Source organism: Biomphalaria glabrata, chromosome 1 (assembly GCF_947242115.1).
Source record: "Biomphalaria glabrata chromosome 1, xgBioGlab47.1, whole genome shotgun sequence".
Lineage (NCBI taxonomy): Eukaryota > Metazoa > Mollusca > Gastropoda > Planorbidae > Biomphalaria > Biomphalaria glabrata.
This window is the reverse complement of record NC_074711.1, coordinates 19,248,990-19,269,080: the sequence shown is the minus strand read 5'-3', so window position 1 is coordinate 19,269,080 and position 20,091 is coordinate 19,248,990. Positions and strand designations below refer to the sequence as shown.

Sequence of the window (20,091 nt, the reverse complement as noted above, 5' to 3'; positions counted from 1 at the left end):
TGGCTCAATAGGTTTAGCACCCAATGTTTGGCTCAATACATTTAGCACCCAAAATGTCTGACTCAATACATTTAATGCTAGCATATCAAGTTAAAAAATACATATTTATTTATCGTACATATATCCAAAAAACATTTCAGTTAGAAATCAGTTTCAGAGTTACTTAACAGAGTAACAAAATGATTTCCCTTGAATTCACGTCTGACCCCAATTCGTAACGCAAAGAATATGTAACTTTTAGACTAATTATGGATATAAATTTATAGTAATTATTCCAAATATTGTTGTTTTAGTGGCAATAATAGTGGTAATCATGGGCGTAGCCAGGGGGGGGGTTCTTGGGGTTCAACCCCCCCCTGAAATGAAATCCCCCTCCCGCAGGGGGGGGGGGACGGAATTAAGTGACTGATTTTTGCTTTCATTTTGTTTATTTTAGGTGAGATTTAAATACTAAATCATCACTTACCACAGCACAGCCGAGGCAGTTTTGAGTTAAAAACCCTCTACCAGGGGGTTTTGAGTTTAAATCCCCCTACCAGGGGGTTTTGAGATTTTAAAAACCACTATCAGGGGGTTTTGAGATACAAATCCCTCTACCAGGGGGCTTTGAGTTTAAAACCCCCTACAGGGGGTTTTGAATTTTAAACCCCCTACCAGAGGTTTTTGCAGTTAAATCCCCCTCTTCTATAAAACAAAACACAAAAATGCAAACAACAATCCCGAAATTCCAACAGCACAGTTGAGGAAGATTTTGATTTAAAAAACCCATCCAAAATTTACGATAACCCCATCTTCAATATAAAAAAAGCAAATTACACACTAAAAATTCTATGAACGTAGCCAAAGGGGGTTTGAGTTTAACCCCCCTCCCCCTTCCAGTTGGGGTTTGAAGCTAAAAAGTTCCTCTTCAATATAAAAAAAAACAAATTACACACTATAAAATCTATGAGCGTAGCCAAAGGGGTTTTGAGTTTAACCCCACTCCCCCTTCCAGTTGGGGTTTGAAGCTAAAAAGTACCTCTTCGATATAAAAAAAAAAGCAAATTACACACTATAAAATCTATGAGCGTAGCCAAAGGGGTTTTGAGTTTAAATCCCCCTCCTCCAGATGGCTTTTTCTTTAAAGTTTAAAACCCCTCCAGATGGTTTTGAGTTTAAAATTCCCCTACAGAGCGTTTAGAGTTGAAAACCTCTCTCTTCAATATTATTTTAAAGCAAACTACAGCCATCAAATTCTATGATCGTAGCTAAATGGGGTTTTGAATTAAAAACAAAACAAAAAAAACCCAGAGATTTTTTAGTTTAAAACCCCTCAACAGATGATTTGACGAAAAAACTTTCCTTTTCGATATAAAATCTAAATACAGGCATTTAATTCCAAGAGCGTAGTCAAGAAAGGTTACACATTTCTACCAGTGGCTTGGGCTCCATTAATTAAGTGTGAATAGTCTTCTGCCGAAATTAAAAATCATTAAATGTGTCTCAACAAAGATGGCTGCGACAGATTTTAGGAGTCAGTCATAGAGATCGGGTCTAAATCAAAGAAATCATATGCCGAACTGGGAGTCGAATCCTTAGTAAGGTTGTGACAGAGCGTCGCATGAGGTTTTGCGGGACATGTTTTCCGACAAAATGAATTACGCAAAATAAGAGTTGCGGAAACAGCTTGCCGGAAAATGCGCCCAACGGCGCGAGAGGGTCTAAGTCAGTAAGAATAGCACATTAGGTTTTTGAAATAAAACTTTTTAATAGCAAGATAATGCACTGTAGATACCTCAGAATATGCATTTTGTTGGCTTTCAATACCAGAAATAGTGCTCGGCGGCGGGGCTTCGCCCCGCGCTGGGGGAGCGCTGCGAACTTCCCCAGACCCCCTTGCTAGCAAGGGCGGGGAGTCTACAATAAACAATAAACGTCTTCCGAAAAGGTCAGAATGTAATAAAGATTAATTATGTACACACACACATATATATATATATATATATATATATATAATTTTTTTCCGAGGGGTGGGGTATGTGGGGGGGGGGGATAAAACCCTCCCCGAAAAAAAATCCTGGCTACGCCCATGGTGGTAATAATAATAATAATATCGACATCGCCGTACCACTGTCTCATAATTAAGGAAAAACTGATATAGAAAAACAAAGAAAATATGGGAACCTAGGCTTGGAGATTAATTGTCTATGGAAATTGTCCAAAATAACAATATACCCCGTTGTTATGTCAACCGAGGGGATAATAACAACTGACCTCACAGACACCTTCAAGGTCCTTAACATTCCTAGGAACATCTTCGTTGCCTGTCAGAGGGCGGTAATGCTGCAGACCTGCCACATCACCAGAAAATTCCTCGGTGGAAACTGATAAAGGGACTACGATGAATTTTGTTTCCCTTTAATGAGACTCGACCCTGTCAGCGCCAGAGAATGACTACCCATTCATTTCTAACAATAATAATAAAAATAATAATATGAGAGGGGTGAAAGGATTGGGAAAAAACAACAACCAAGATCTATGGTTTAAAACACAGCATACTCTACACATAACCACAGGATTAGGAACACCTTGTCTGCCAGAATGGTTCAGTATAAACCGTTTGTGTGCTTGTGAGTGTATTTAGATTTGATTTAGGTCTTTCAAAATGTTTTTCTAATCCCCTCTTAACACCATTTCTTTAAGCCAATAAAGCCGCGAATAAATAGAAAGACAAAAAAAGGTCATCAAAGATTTAGTCATTTTTTCTTCGTCTTTCCCAACATACACTCTATTCACTTCTGATACTTTTCTTTTTCACTTCCGCTAACAAAAGTTTTAAATGAAACAAAAAGAAACTTGAACAAATGTTACTTTGTCCGCCTCAAAGAGTCTCTCTCACCATTCAGTGACTTCAAAGATTAGTTTTTTATTATAATTTATTGCTTTAATACACTTAACTTCTGACTCATAAATTTGAAGAATTTGATGAATGACATGCCTCTCAAGTTTTATAATTGCTCAGGACCGCTTTAAAATTCGTAAGTTAATTATTGAAGTACTAACCATGCATTATTTGAGGAGTTTCGTATGCTCAGGCAAACATTCCAACTATTCATCTAACTGTAATTTGAAATGCTTTTATACGTATTTTTCTAAAATCACATGGGTAAAAATATTATAGTTCTTTTGTGGCGCTTTTTATTTTCTAGGTAGCCACTTTACATTGCATTTTCTTCATAACATTGTACATACTGACTGCTGCATTAACAACTTAGAACTCAGAGAAAGTTTCTGATACTAACATTGTCAAGATGTCTACGAAACATGTCAACAAGAGATATTACAGGCTGCCGGGTTTCTTTTGTCTAGGTGGTTCGCAATCTTGGAGTTTTCTTTGACTCAGCTCGTCTTTCGACCCAAACCTATTTCAGCTCTGCAAGTGTCTCTACCTGCAGCTGCACAGATTAAGCCAGATCTGACTTTATTTGACAACTGAGTCAACAAAAAAGCTAGCTGTGGCATTCATACTCTTCCCTCTTGACTACTGCAACGCCGTGCTAGCAGGTGGTACCCGATGACAAAATCGCCAAGCTGCACGATTAGACCTAAGAAAAACAAGACGAGATTCTGCTACTACTCTCTTGCACTCCATTGGCTTCCTGTGAAAGCAAGAATCGACTACAAGGTGGCCAAGATTAAATTATTATTACAAATATATATACTTTAGACATTCGTTTTTAGCGGCCCCCGAAAGGGGAAAAGACGTTATTAGTTTTGTGTGGCCTGTCTGTTCGTCTGTCCGTCCGTCCCGTTTAGATCTCGTAAACTAGAAAAGATCTGACATCACAATATTTTACAGTTTTTTCATAAAAATATACCACTTTTACGACTATTCACTATTAATAGTAACAAGCACTTGAAGCTCTTTATTAGGGAAGAGACTATTTACCGTATTTTTAACACATTTATGCAAATGGCAGTAGTTTTTTTGTCAATTATTTTAATATTTGTATTGTAAAGTTCTGTAAGTTCTGTTATACCAAGTACCATATTTACACACACAAAAATGTTAAAACAACAATTAATAACTAGTTTTTCATTTTATCACGTGAATGCAGTGCTGTGGCCATCATAGAACACCTAGCCAAAGAAAAAACTTTTTTTTTTCTTATTTTTTTTAACGGAAATGTTTTATTCTTGAGGAATAAAAGATTGTCCCTTTACAAAACAATTAGATCAATTACATATTCATTATAAGACATCAGTTAGGCCAGGTTCACATCTAACTTCACATTCACTTTCACCTATCCTTTGGTCTGCTGGACCGCTGGGGCACCACACGAGATCTGTTAACCTTTTTTCTCCTTATTTTCTGCCATTTGTCTTTGATAGAATTTTATTCTGATAATATTGAAACCTACCTTTTTAAGTGCCAGGGTGGACCACTTCGGGGGCCGATTTTGAGTTTGTGTTTCCACACAAACTGTCTTTGTAACCTTGTTTGTTTTTGTTTTTTTCATTTTATTTATATGGGCTACATTTATTTAAAATAAATGCATGTATACGTAACACAGATATATGCAGGATATATACCTTATAACTAACAGATATGTGCACAATATATACCTTATAACTAGCAGATATGTGCAGAATCTACACAATTATACATTATAACTAGATTCGAGCAGTCCAAATCCAAATCTGTATTTTGAAAAGTCAGGTCTAACATTATAACATTTGTTGTCTATTTGTTGTGGGGGAACTTGGATTATTTCCATGGATTTTGTTTGACCAGTGTTATTAGGCTTGGAAACTCTAGGACCTTGAGTAAACACTGTGAACCAATTGACGAGGGGAAGGGAATGGAGGGAGTAGGCTTTGCAGTTTTTCAAAGAACTAAATATCAAAACTCAGCAGATGTTGGCTGTGTGGCTGTGCGAAGAGTGGTATGGACATATGTGGGCATATGAACGCGTGCGAGTGTTTCAATAGCTTTCAAGAAAATCCATGCTTAGCTAAACTCGTGTAATAACGCGATGGCTTGCAGCAGATGTGTCTCTGATTGCTCTAGCCTCCCCCCCCCCTTTACGTGAAGCTCCATTCTCTTAGTGTGTCAGTTGCCCTCCCCCATTTTATTACTGTTATCTTCTTATTGTTTTTTTTTTCTTACTGCTGGTAACAGAGCTTTCTAGAATGAATTTATTCCTATCCTGGTGAAGAGTTTATTGGTGGGCAGCAACACGCGATCCTATTTTCTCAGCAGTTTGTATCTTTTCTTTTTTTGGCGTCTCGAGCAGCCTTAGCTTTTTTTTTTATTCTTTTAATTTGACAACAAATTTTAGATTTTTACAGTATATGATTTCTTTTTTTGTACTGTTGATCTTAAACTCGCAGTACTGTTTACTCCTTTATTGCTCACTGCTGAATTTTATTGATAGACGTATAGATCTAATAAGCGAATTCATGGGCCAACTGAAGGGTCAAAATAAATGTAGCTAAGTTTTGAAAAACACATTTTAGCTTTCATTGGCCGCTTGCTTTCGTTTCCCGTTTCGTCATTTAAGGATTTTTCTTGTGGCTATTGTCTCTTGCAGTGCTTTAAGAAACTTGGATTAAATCTTAGACTTCAAGATGTGTTAATACTTTGATCATCGACTTTTCGACGTTTCACTACAAGATGATGATGAAGGTTGTGTACACATTATTCGGGATTTTCTAGACACTGAATTGAAATTTTGGTATCAAGGTTCCAAGATGAAATCTGATGATAGAAAACATGCTAACTCCGAGTTTCGAGAAACTCAACCACCAGATCATGTCATACGTAAGTTGGGGTTTCACAATTTTTTTTTTAGGAAGATGATAATAATAATTTGTAACTTGTAAGGAACCATCAGACGGTCTGTTCCCTTGGGTCGTTCCTCTCTACACTGTTTTATATCCAACGTTTGTGGCTTTGTTGTTGTTGTTGTTTTTATTTTGGCTATACTTCTCGTATGGTTACTGTTCTTTTATACACCTTGTTTAAAGACCTAAGATCTTGTCACAGACTGTAAAGGAGCTCACAGCAGCGTTTAGCAGGCTTGAAGAAGAAGACCTAAGATATTTTATCTTTTTATCTCATAAATTTCATATGTTCCTTTTAAAAAAGTATAACTTACGCTTAACCACGTGATATTTTGGTCGCTTATGTTCATTAGAGATTTAAACTCACACCTCCTACAGGACCTAAGGGTGGATAACAAAGATATTTCATCTCGGGGTCATTGTTTTGTCAGAACGCGTGGTACAGTTGGTTCTGATGTGTACATTTTAGGCAAGTAATTTTATGTTACATGTTTTCAAATTAGAAAAAAAATTGGCATCAAATGTTTTCCTTGTAATTTAGACCACTATATGTAATGTAATTTAGTCCACTATATATTGTCACGTGTTTATTACGTTTATTTGACTTGAAGATCTTGATGCTATAAACTTCTGATATATGTGGGTTCGGAGGTGCCTTGATTATAGTTCAAACACTTTAATAATCAATGAAGTAACAAAGTGCTGATATGTTTTTTTTTAGTTTTAATTATTTAAAACTTGAACTTGAAACAATAAATGTATGTACAAAGATATATATATATAACTGATACAGGATTCAGTGAAAATGATCAATGAGTAAATATTTACTTAAAAAAACTAACGACTTCTAAGTCTAACTTTCTAGCTCTCTCTCTCCCGTCTCAAGCTAACACTCCGCCTTTTATATCTTTCTTTAGAATAAAGAACCGTGACATCTCAATACCCATCCTTGACTCCTTGACCCGTTTACATTTAATTTTCCCCTAAATAGTTTCTGTAATTTAACCTACGCCAATTATGTCTCCCTGCTGTAGCCTTGAATCAAGTTTTAATCGGCGTCCTTCTGGCATTAAAGCGCGAGCGCGCTGACCCGATTTGAGATAGGTACAATATCCTCATTCTGTGAACAACGAGGTGTCACTAGGAACTGTTTTTGTAATTTAAGTTATGTTAATTTTGTTTCCCTGCTGTCTTGAATTAAATTGGCGTTTTTCTGGCATTTAAGCGTGGGTACGCTGACCTGATTTGAGATAGGTACAATGTCCTCATTTTGTAAACTATGAGGTGTCACTAGGGACGTGACATATATAATGTAATTTAGACCACTATATATAATGTAATTTAGACCACTATATATAATGTAATTTAGACCACTATATATAATGTAATTTAGACCACTATTCTCGGACATTTCTTTGAGCCATAAAGGGCATCTGAATATCATGTACCACAATACTATAGGCTTTCAGAAAACAAAAATTAAATAAAATAACACATTCATGGAATTAATTTGAACTATGCTACTTAGTACTACTTAGTATTGTTTTCTGACATTTTTTGAATGAAACTTGACAAACATTTTTACGTTGCAAAATCAATAGAAAATATGTTCCAAACATGTATTGTTTTAAGCCCTATTTAAACGTTTGTAAACGTGCTGTACTAGTCTGTAGTGTATACGCTCAAAATTACAGTCAGAGTTCTTTTTATGATATTTAGTGTAACTAAGAAGTTAAGGCGTTGACCAAACCCTGAGATGCCTTTAAAATCGATTACTTTTGTCCTGTATGTTGATGTAATCTCAGGCCTGTTTGACGTTTCGTGAGACAGATTTTAAGCTACTCATCATATCACAAATACAGCTTATGTTTACATTCAAGAAGGTATTTGAGTACATATCTCAAGGCCGAAAGAAACAAAAAATAGGTTGACCTACACAGTCAACTGACTTTCATTGCTTTTTTTTTTTTGGACCAGTTTAAGTGCAATGTGAGGCAAACATTTCATCCTGTTTTAATCAATACTAGATCTAGATTGTTAGTATCTCTGACCTGTCCCTCTCGCTAAAAAGATCAAAAATTAAAAAAAAAGGTATATTAATAATAAGTATTTAAAGAAAATTATATCTTTGAATACAAGGGTGTCATTTAATGTTGACTTTGTATTGCACTTGACTAGGTATCAAGATAATATGTCAATTTCTTTCCTAAAGATGTTTTGACTTACTTAATGTCACATTGCCACTTTAGAAGAATGTAGATAACCTTAAATGAATACATACACACACACATACACACAAATCATAGGCATTTATTTTATTGTTACGAAATATAGGTTTATTTTAAAAGGTCAATACGAAATCAGATTAACTGCGATCTTTCTCGCTTGGGATTTTTTGTCAGCAATATAATTGATTTTGCTTTACTCTTTTTTAGTATGACCTGGTGATTCAATTAGGCAGGATGATTTTATTTTCTAAAATACAAACAGATTCTCACAATGATGACCTTGGCTAATTAACGAAAGGATAGTGAAATTAGTTTTTAACTTTATGACTTAAAGACTAGGTCTGCTATTGAGAAATTAAAGAAAAATGTATTTTTTTCTTGAAAAGAGCGTTCACTGTGCAGAGCTAACGAAGGATATGTGTTTTCAAACATTTCTTTTCATGGTGAATGTTACTTCACATCTAAATGAGCTTAGTTTTAGGATACAAGGAAAAGAAAACACATTTGTTTTCGATGTAAGAAAAATTTTCATTCGAAAACAAATCGTCGCTTTTTCCCTAAGTTTTTTAAAGAGAAACTCATTCACTCTCCATGCCTCTTGAAATATTGTCGAGAGAATAATTCATACATTTTTATTAGCTAGTAAAGAACAACACTGTTATACACGAAGTTAGATTTTCTCTGTAGGTTCAACTACAAACAAGCGACGTTAAACTTTGCTTCAAGTATTAAATAGATGACGTTAGTAGTAATTTTGTTTTTTAATTTTATGAAGTATTTTTTGAAAGAATTTTTTTTATATTATATTACGTTTATATTAATCAATAATAATGTTAGGGTTAAAGGAGAATAGCTATTAATATGACTGGAGATATTCGTGGTTAGTCTAAGAGACATATACTCCGTAAGTTAATTACGCAATACTTTCTTGGTGCTCGAGTATCGGTAACCATTCACTTGTTTATTCACTAACGTTGACGAAACAAAAGTAGATGTATGCTTTCAAATTGGTCCCACCATTTGAGATCAGAAGACAGTCCACTGCCGAGTGTCAAGCTGGGTTCTATGGGTTTATCTTGGGAATGACCTACTTAGTCCGTGTTCCCCACCTCAACAGACTAAGGCAGTAATCTGAGAGCAACAGCAAACCAAGTTGTTGATAACTAAACAGTGAATAAATGGTCATTCAAACTGAACAGTCAATAAATGGTCATTCAAACTGAACAGTGAATACATGGTCATTCAAACTGAACAGTCAATAAATGGTCATTCAAACTTAACAGTGACAAGGGTCATTCAAACTGAACAGTGAATACATAGTCATTCAAACTGAACAGTCAATAAATGGTCATTCAAACTGAACAGTGAATAAATGATCAACGATAGTTCAACAAGAACAATATTTAATAATAATGCTAAATACAAATACACCATATTCCAACATGCGCAAATCATGGGCATTTAAATAATGCATTGTTACTGATACAAATGAACACACTTCACGCGCACACACTCCATTTCGGCCACAAGGCTCGATAGCTTCAAACACTATGATATTACTCAAGAATCAGACACGGCTCCAAGGGCGAGCTCAAGAATCAGACACGGCTCCAAGGGCGAGCTCAAGAATCAGACACGGCTCCAAGGGCGAGCTCAAGAATCAGACACGGCTCCAAGGGCGAGCTCAAGAATCAGACACGGCTCCAAGGGCGAGCTCAACAATCAGACACGGCTCCAAGGGCGAGCTCAAGAATCAGACACGGCTCCAAGGGCGAGCTCAAGATTACACGCTCCATCATAGCCTTAAGCCTAACACCGTACCGTTAAAATGGGGAAACAGTGAGACTGTAGCGTTACCAGATTCTACAGCTAGAAAGTTCTCTCCGCTACCAGAACACTACGGGAACTAAGCGTGACGTAAACACACACACACAATATTCTTGACACCAACACACGCCCTAAATACAAACTACTTCCTGTACAATAAAAACACAACTATTCAACACGTCAAGATCACTTCAGTCGCTCACGTAGACTCTTCCTTAATCCTCGGACTCGAACATAGATTCAAACGCAGACTCTTGGAGTATAAGAAATAGTCTTGTTCTTTTACTGCTTTGTCATAAAGCAAGAATAATTGTGAAATAGCTTACCCTAGAGACTCCAAACTTCCGAACTATTTCTGAAAAATTATAATATTATAATTGATTAATCTAAACGTAAATATAATCAGTAACGTCACTAGTGTGGGTGTCACCCGGTGCGGTCAACTATATTTGATTGTTCAACAACTATAAAATGTGTGTTTCTTGAATTTTAAAGTTCACTTGTTTATTACAATTTATTATACAGTTCACTGGGTTTGCGTAGTCCTGTGAAACTTAGCTCTCATCCTTAATCTTTGGAATCGAATCAATCTATAGTTCAATTATACAACAACGCCTCCATAAGTAAATTACACTTTTTCCCCTGGATTTCAAACTTGAAAACGTATCATTAAGTTGATTGAAGTAAATGTCTTTAACGATTTCATTTTTTTAAAATAAAATTCCCCTTTGTGAAAGTATCGTTTGTTCCTTTGTCTCAAAAAGTTCTTAATTTTAATTTTTTAAATCGTTTTTCTCATGAGACGCCATAGGTATGCAGATGGTAAGAAACGGTTGAAGACTTTGTTAAATGAGATATTTTTTAAGGTCTTAGTGGCATATGAATCATGCAATGTCAACTTTTAGTTTCTTCAAGACTAACTTTTTATTGCCTTTAAATACTTTCTCAGTCATGGTATTTCTGTTTGAATGTCGCCTTTTGGAAAAATCATATACGTCAATATTTTGAAACTGTCATCTACAATAGTCTGTTGGTTGTTGAACTAAAGAATGTTTGGGTTGGCTTGCTCCATATTTATCTGCTACATCAGTTGGATGCACATAACTCTTTTTCTCTTCTAAATAGTGAGTCCGGCATCTAGTGATCGCTCGCCTGACATTTTCTTCTTGTTTTTAATTTGTATTTCTTCTGAATCACAAAGTTTTTTTTAGAAGAGCCTTTTTCATAACACTTTGTGCTAACGTGTTATGCTTTTGTTAAAGAAAAGGTTTAATTAGTTACCACATTGTCAATAGTTTAGAGATAGACCTAGACTCTTGTGTATCTTTGGCATTTTGGTACATCATCCCCGCACTCTAGTAAGTCGGAGAAGATTCGAGATATTTATTTATTAGTAAATAGAGACAGCAATAAGTAGTATACAGAATATCAGCAACAATGTTTCGCTAGCGGCATTTGCTCTTTACCAAAACTTTTAGTGAATGTAATTATTTTTGTTTGACCCCGAGTTTTGCTCTTTACCAAGACTTTAAATGAATGTAATTATTTTGTTTGACCCCGAGTTTTACTCTTTACAAAAACTTTAAATGAATGTAATTATTTTGTTTGACCTTGAGTTTTACTGTTTACCAAGACTTTAAATGAATGTAATTATTTTGTTTGACCCCGAGTTTTACTCTTTACAAAAACTTTTAGTGAATGTAATTATTTTGTTTGACCCCGAGTTTTACTGTTTACCAAGACTTTAAATGAATGTAATTATTTTGTTTGACCACGAGTTTTACTCTTTACCAAGACTTTAAATGAATGTAATTATTTTGTTTGACCCCGAGTTTTACTCTTTACAAAAACTTTAAATGAATGTAATTATTTTGTTTGACCCCGAGTTTTACTCTTTACCAAGACTTTAAATGAATGTAATTATTTTGTTTGACCTTGAGTTTTACTGAAACTACTCTCCCCTCCTCCTCCTACCCAAACGTCAAACGTTTCACCAAAGCTGAGACACTTGTGACTTGATAGCTAAGACGCGTGTGTCTTGATCAATGCCATTTGTCGTCTACGAAATAATGATATAATAATAATAATAATTCCTGGTAAATGCTTCGTCTCGCGCGTTGTCAAGGCTGTTGTCATGAACAACACTCGTAAGTCACTTTCACTGTTTTTGTCTAGAACGCAGGGGAGTAACTGTTGAGTCGGCTCTCATGCAGTGTTCCCTCCCTTTGCACACTTTAATTGATACATTCTTCTTCTTCTTCTTGAAACTGTCAGCTAGAGTTGAGCATTCGGCTCCTGGAACTCCAGGCCAGCAAAAGTGAACAACAGCTCCCTTTCACCGGCCTGTCTGGCGGGGTGTCAGACTCGCGGCCAGAGACCGCGTGCACAGGGGTGCACAGGGACCCCTGCTATTTTCCTTTTCTATACCAGGCTAACCGTGCAGGACACGCCATTTATGTAACGGCCCCTTCAGGAACGGTGCCTGGATTATGACAAGGTTGTGGGATCTTTTTTACAACTCCGCACAGTGCAATGAGGATTCTCTCGCACCCCCTTAGGCACCCCCATGGTAGTCTTGTTTTGCTACCCTTTAGCCTAATCGTTTCCTCCTACGATCGTTTCCACCCGGGCGCCATAGGCAGGGTAGCATGCCCGGGAAATTGATGCATAAGTTTAGTTCAAAATTTCAAGAAATTGATAAAAAAAAAAAGAACAGGAATGGAAGGGTGTACTCTGTTGCTTGATCTCTGACATTGCTTAGCACGATGTGGAGTAACTCTCATGTATAAGGATTTGTTAGATGTAGACTAATTCACCTATATCAAAGTATCAGCAAGAGAGGACGCTCTCAACTCAGATACAAAGATATACTATACTACAGCAATAAATATGTTCTATAATACATGGGGCGCGATGGCTAAGTGGTTTAGCGCTTGGCTTGGGAACCTGGGTTCCACGGTTCGAATACCGGTGAAGACTGAGATTTGTGCTGGCCACATGACACCATGATCTTTAACCGTTGGCCAAAGCAACGGATGACCTTAACATCATCTACCCTATAGATCGCAAAGTCTGAAAGGGGAACTTTACTTTAGTTTACAATACACAGAGTTAGCCTAGAGATGGGAAACATTGAGCAGTACATCTAGAGATGGGAAACATTGAGTAGTACATCTAGAGATGGGAAACATTGAGTAGTACATCTAGAGATGGGAAACATTGAGTAGTACATCTAGAGATGGGAAACATTGAGTAGTACATCTAGAGATGGGAAACATTGAGTAGTACATCTAGCTGAAGGATGACGTGAAATCAAGTTTTAGCTTAGGACTTAAACTGTGTGTGTGTGTGTCCAGACCATCTCACTTGTGGTTGATGACTGCACTTTTGTAGTTGATTTTTTTTAGAACATGCTCTTTTGTCTTTACAATCACTTGTCCAAACACCTCTTCCAATCATACAATCGTCAAAACCCTCTTCCAATCATACAATCACTTGTCAAAAAACCGCTTCCAATCATAAATCACTTGTCAAAAAAAAAACATTCTTTCAGTCATACAGTCACTTGTCAAAAAACCACTTTCAATCATACAATCAACTTGTCAAAAAACCTCTTCCAATCATACAATCACTTGTCAAAGAACCTCTTCCAATCATACACTCACTTTACCCATGGACGTGTTTTAAAATGCAAATATACTTTTTTAAAGGCTCAGGCAAACACATTCAATAAACAAGTAGGTTGACCTTGGCCTCCTCAATCTCAAGACAAGTGATGTTCATACAGTACACAGTGGTCGATACGATGTTTTCTTTGACTTCGTATTGCTGAAATGTTTTGAGATAAAAGGGGGTATTGGTTTATCGTTACGTTCAACTTTTATAATAGACTAGATCTTGTCTAAGAAAAACTTATTTCATAGCGCGCTATTCACTTTTCAGAAGACGTGTTATCTCACAATGAGTGTTCAAGACTTGGGTCCGTCCGACTGTCACAATTAGATTAAAAAGCATTAAAGTACTAATAAAAATCTTAATTTATTAACCATGTCCTGTATCGTGTTGAAAATAGTCGCAACGTCTAGTTTTATCTTGATGCTTCAGTCTTTTTTGTGTTAATGGTAAAGCCAAAGTCTGAGCATGTTCTTGAGAAGTCACTGACGATCACTTTCACAGCAGGCGAATTTTATTGGGGGGATGGCTAGTGACGCGCTGGAATTTTGATTTAAGTGAGGAGAATTCGCGCAACACGTCGACCTCACTCTCTTTCCCTAAAGCCCATCCTTTTCTGGAAGCAAGATTTGGTATGGGGACAAGTTTGGGTGCAGTGGATGACCAGAGACTTTCTATGTGTCTTGTCCTGCTCTAGAGTGCTCCACAGCACTGTGCTGGTATTTGCCTTTCTGTCCGATTTGTCTAGTTTTGTGACGTTACGCACAGGTCGCCAAGTCCAGACTTGACATGCTAGGTTTGACAGAACCTTAGTGTACTGAATGCCACGGACACGTCATATACCCTCTGCCTGGTTTAGCCGGCCAGTCAAAGCCGTTTCGCGGTGGCTGAGCGATAAAGCGCTTGACTCCCAAACCGAAGGTCCCGGGTTCGAATCCCGGTGAAGACTGGGATTTTCATTTTGGGATCCTTGGGCGCCACCCAGCTCTAAATGGGTACCTGACATTAGTTGGGGAAAAGTAAAGGCGGTTGGTCGTTGTGCTGGCACCATGACCCCCTCGTTAACCGTAGGCCACAGAAACAGATGACCTTTACATCATCTGCCCTATAGACCACAAGGTCTGAAAGGGGAACTTTACTTTACGCACAAGTACGCCGTACGGCATCTTTTTCAATGTATATGAATAGCAGGATATTTTCTAAAACTTTAAACTTTAAATCACTACATAACATTTTTCCTTTCCCTCAATAATCTGTCGATGTTGTTTCTTTCCAAACACTCCTCAAATGTTTTCTACTTCCACAGCTACGTCTACTTCTTTCTTCCCTAGACGTGGTTTTGTCTTCTCAGTATCCTAGTGGTATCCAATGAAACGATCCCGGCAGTCTTGTGTCCAGACAGAAATCAACTTCCAGTCTCACAATCCGTTTGTTTTATCTCTAAGTCATCACCATCCTTTTTGCTTCCTTCTTGAACGTGATCACAGCTTTATCTCTTCTCATCTATTTAACGTTTTTTTAATGTACAGCTTTATCTCTTCTCATCTATTTATCTTTTTTTTTAATGTACAGCTTTATCTCTTCTCATCTATTTATCGTTTTTTTAATGTACAGCTTTATCTCTTCTCATCTATTTATCTTTTTTTTATGTACAGCTTTATCTCTTCTCATATATTTATCATTTTTTATGTACAGCTTTGTCTCTTCTCATCTATTTATCAGTTTTTTTAATGTAAAGCTTTATCTCTTCTCATCTATATATCGTTTTTTTTTATGTACAGCTTTATCTCTTCTCATCTATTTATCGTTTTTTTTAATGTACAGCTTTATCTCTTCTCATCTATTTATCGTTTTTTTTAATGTACAGCTTTATCTCTTCTCATCTATTTATCGTTTTTTTTTTAATGTACAGCTTTATCTCTTCTCATATATTTATCCTTTTTATGTACAGCTTTATCTCTTCTCATCTATTTATTCTTTTTTTTAATGTACAGCTTTATCTCTTCTCATCTATTTATCTTTTTTTTTTTATGTACAGCTTTATCTCTTCTCATCTATTTATCGTTTTTTTAATGTACAGCTTTATCTCTTTTCATCTATTTATCGTTTTTTTTTAATGTACAGCTTTATCTCTTCTCATCTATTTATCCTTTTTGAATGTACAGCTTTATCTCTTCTCATCTATTTATCCTTTTTGAATGTACAGCTTTATCTCTTCTCATCTATTTATCCTTTTTGAATGTACAGCTTTATCTCTTCTCATCTATTTATCCTTTTTGAATGTACCTCTCACTCGATTCATTTATTCCATAATGGCGGCCAACAATCCGCGCCCCTCTTTTAACAGACCTAACAATTCAATTTCCTGTTTCATCGTTGGATTCTTCCTTTTCGTGTTTACTTTCTCTGCCTACACTCGAGGCATAACGTTTCGGTGGCATCTACCTTGGGTATGTCTTCATACTTTTAAGTCTAACTATTCACAAATTACGCACATGTACAACTGAGAGAAAAACAAACCGGACGAAGGCTGATATGTGAGACAATAAGAAAGATTTCTTGTCAGGTACTGTGTCCTAGCGCATTTTCAAACTGTTAAGCTATTTCGGCCAATCAGCATCCAGAAAGTTTGGTGATGACCTATGCATTCCAGCCCCCCCCCCCCAACACTGTACAATGTACATATACATCAGGCGGACGCAGAAGAACCCGTGGGGAAATCCGTTATGTAAAAACAAAACAAAAAAACGCGAAGTAATTTTCCTTAACATTTTTTTTTAAACCTGGGTTATAGCCCTTCCGCAAAAGTCAAGAGGCCAATATTGTGTGCACATAGCTATATTTGTTGTTAAAACATGATAAAAAAAACAAAAAAAAAAAAACACCGTTTCTGTTCCAATTAATCCGCTACTATTCCTAGGTCCTTAGATTGAGTTTGGGTTTAACGTCTGACCCCTCGGGGAGGGGGAGGTTACCTACGATGTTGCATTTAAAGAAATCTCCCTTTGTTATTTCGTAATTGACTAGAAACTTTCTAAAGCGCATTTCGTTTTGTTTGCTGCAGTCTTCATTTATATTTCTACATGATTGAAGATACAGACACTTTGTTTAGTGACTAATCAAGTTAATAATGCGGCAGTTCCCAGTCAGAAAATGGCGTTAGAGGCAGATCTTTCCAAAAAGTAACTTCTAACATTTTCAGTACGGGAAGCAGAAAACCAACAACCCCCCCCCCCCAACAAAAAAAACAAACAAACTCAAAATATCATCGCCCCCCCCCCAACAAAAAAAAAAACAAACTCAAAATATCATCGCCCCCCCCCCCCCCCAACAAAAAAAAAAAACTCAAAATATCAGCGATAATGGTGGAGGGGGTGAAGAGCGGAGAGATTGAGAACGAGGACTCGAACTCGAGTTCATGACCATGATAGTAAAGTAGTAAATTTACTTTTTTCTTACAGACCTAGTTGTTAATCATCCTTCTATAAGAAATGTATTTCTTGGATATGTAAATGTATTTTAGTGTCTCTCTTATCCGTCGTTGACTCAGATAATCACCTTTTGATTTATCGCCAGGCCTACTCTCTTTATGCGCATTCTTCATCGACAGAAAGTAAAAAAAAACAAAAAAAGGTGTTAGGGTGGAGGTCATTGTTATTTCATGACCACAGCAGTGATCGATCCCTGGTAGACTCCAGGTCATTTCATTCTCTATCAAGTCTTGTGTCAAACACATCTTGTGTATGAAAGTAAGTGAGAGAGAGTGGGGGGGGGGGGGAGCAAGGGGAGTTAACGCCTGTCTAGATCACTTCTGTCTAGAAAAAAGAACATAGCCAGTTGCCTTGCAATTTTACAGTCAGTTTAGTTCTAGAGACATGATGGAGTTCAATCGTTTAGGAAATACTCTGTCCCAACGTTCTACCAGATCTATGTGCTCTTCACGTTTTCATCAGGTGTATGTAGCTACAGTACTGAGGCTAGGTAAGTCTTATAGCGTATGTGTAGCTACAGTACTGAGGCTAGGTAAGTCTTATAGCGTATGTGTAGCTACAGCACTGAGGTTAGGTAAGTCTTATAGCGTATGTGTAGCTACAGTACTGAGGTTAGGTAAGTCTTATAGCGTATGTGTAGCTACAGTACTGAGGTTAGGTAAGTCTTATAGCGTATGTGTAGCTACAGAACTGAGGTTAGGTAAGCCTTATAGCGTATGTGTAGCTACAGTACTGAGGTTAGGTAAGTCTTATAGTGTATGTGTAGCTACAGTACTGAGGTTAGGTAAGTCTTATGGCGTATGTGTAGCTACAGAACTGAGGTTAGGTAAGTCTTATAGCGTATGTGTAGCTACAGTACTGAGGCTAGGTAAGTCTTATAGCGTATGTGTAGCTACAGTAATGATGTTCAGTCTTATATAGTATATGTAGCTACAGTACCGAGGTTAACTCAGTCATATATTTTGTAGAGCAACTGTGACAAAAACGTTTATGCTTGTAAGACTTCATATATTTATGTGTCTTCTTTACAAAGCTTATATCAACTCACTCTGTCTGTCTGGTAAAAAGTGTGTACACGTTATTTCTCTCACTACCTTTCTCGGATCAAGTTGAAACTTTGCACAATTATATATTAGCACAGGCAAGACATGAATCGAATCAATAAAAAAAAAACAATCAGTCAATTAATTATTGGTAATCAATTATTTTGTTTGAGACCAACAAGAAAAATTAATCCTTCAGTATTCATTTTTTTTTGTAGGGTTTTGTCCCCTTGGATGATTGAACAGGTTATTTCTCCCACACCCATTCTCGGAGCAAGTTGAAACCTTAAACAATTATTTAATGTAACCAACAAAATATGAATGATCAAAAATTAACCAGTTAGACAATTAATTATTGGTAATTGATTATTTCAAATATTTAAAAATGCATGTCGATACATTAACTTTTACTGCCGTGACTACACATACGTCTTGGGTTTGAATCTTCAGTTAGCGATAAGAGGATTTCTGTGCCACAAGGAAGTAACAAAACAAAATGTCAGGTTAAACTTAGCAGCCAAAGGAAAAAGTGATACAAATTGACACAATGGAAAGTCTGAGCTTTTGTTTTTCAATGTCAAGGACATGAAACACTATCGCGTATGTTTGTTTTCCGGGAGCCTCCTTGACATGGTATGATAACCAAATAGTTGACGAGAGGACTCTCCTATCTTATTTCCGGCAACGATGTCACATCGTTATCAACTTTGTACAGACACGAACTTGAATATAGACTTCCAGTGATGGGTGATTTCAGAGAGGGGATAGGGGAGTTGGAGGGCGCCAGTACGCTCCCGACACTGATGTGGCCAGCGTAACATACAAACCGTTTGAATCTTATAGCAATGCATCTTTGACACGGACGGACTGGGTATCAAAATCGGCCCGGGCATTACCTTATAAACCGGCCCACAAATGTCATGTCATATATTTTCGGTGTGTGTGGGGGATTTTAAACCTCTCCGCAATATATTAGTGTGTGTCTATTTGTAATTAATCTTTATTACATTCTTATCTTTCATTCTTTCAATCGTTTTTTCTAGCTTAGAATACTCTCTTCCTATAATTAGTGAAAGGCAGTATACACCGCCAAGGGACAGCTAGGGAGGATGGGGGAGCGCTGTAAGCTCCCCCAGTGGCCCGGACCCAAGCATTATTTTCATTATTTTAAGCTTTAAAAAATGCATATTTTGAGGTATCTACAGTGCAATTAGCCTGCTACTCTTCCGCTTAAAAAAATCAAAAACTAAATCTTCTATTCAGTGGAGCCCAGCGACTGGTAGAGAAAGGTAAAATGCTTTAGTTTTTGTATTGGAGGTGGGGGGGGGGACCACAAAACCCCTTTTGGCTACGCTCATGAAATTTGGTGACTGTAGTTTGCTTAAGTTGGTTGCACTGGGGAAGTAAGTAAAGTTTCCCTTTCAGACAATGAGATCTGAGGCCGGTGATAGTTTGAACTCCTCCCCTCTCGGCTACGCCCGTGTTTTATCATAGGTGTAAGCCTAATTCTATTCAAAATATATAAAGTTTGATAACGCATCGAAAACTGGATGTATGCTTTCGTAGGCTTACATAATGTATTTTATTTATAGATGTATGTAGTCTGAAAACTATAAACACTACAATAGCAGCCTTAATGAGTTTCAAACGTTTTGGTATTACTTATAGATTACAGACGTTTCTTCAAAAGAATAAAAATAATTAGGTCCTACGCATTTCACGTGTCAATCTAGTCATGCATGTTGATCTGTGACTTAAAATATGCTAAGTCATTGGTTTTCCTGGCTGACTCAGGCAACCCATTTCTTTAAAGTGGTATCACCACAAATACAAAACTAGGGGTCTATCGAGCCGTCGTCCTCCCTACATTGCTCTATGACTCAGAAGCATGGATAGTGTACAGTTAACATGCAAAGAAACTGAATCACTACCACGACATGTCTGTGAAAAATACTGAATGTTAAATAGCAAGACAAAATACCAAATACTGAAGTCCTTCAAAGA

At 36.9% G+C, this 20,091-nt stretch overlaps 1 protein-coding gene across 9 annotated transcripts in view; it reads left to right on the top strand.

Moving 5' to 3' along the window:
* Positions 1 to 20,091, top strand: part of LOC106073239 (multiple C2 and transmembrane domain-containing protein 1-like) — a 163,277-nt gene that overhangs the window by 34,380 nt on the left and 108,806 nt on the right. For 2 of the 9 annotated variants that reach the window (XM_056026631.1, XM_056026697.1), the window contains exon 1: positions 17,329 to 17,534. The exons of 5 other annotated variants lie outside the window; for them this stretch is intronic. In XM_056026631.1, coding sequence (XP_055882606.1) covers positions 17,429 to 17,534 — 106 coding nt within the window. In that variant the 5' untranslated portion in view covers positions 17,329 to 17,428. Of the gene's footprint in view, positions 1 to 5,281; positions 5,804 to 17,328; positions 17,535 to 20,091 lie in introns of those variants that run through there. 2 more of the 9 variants (XM_056026647.1, XM_056026638.1) reach the window with 2 other exon arrangements.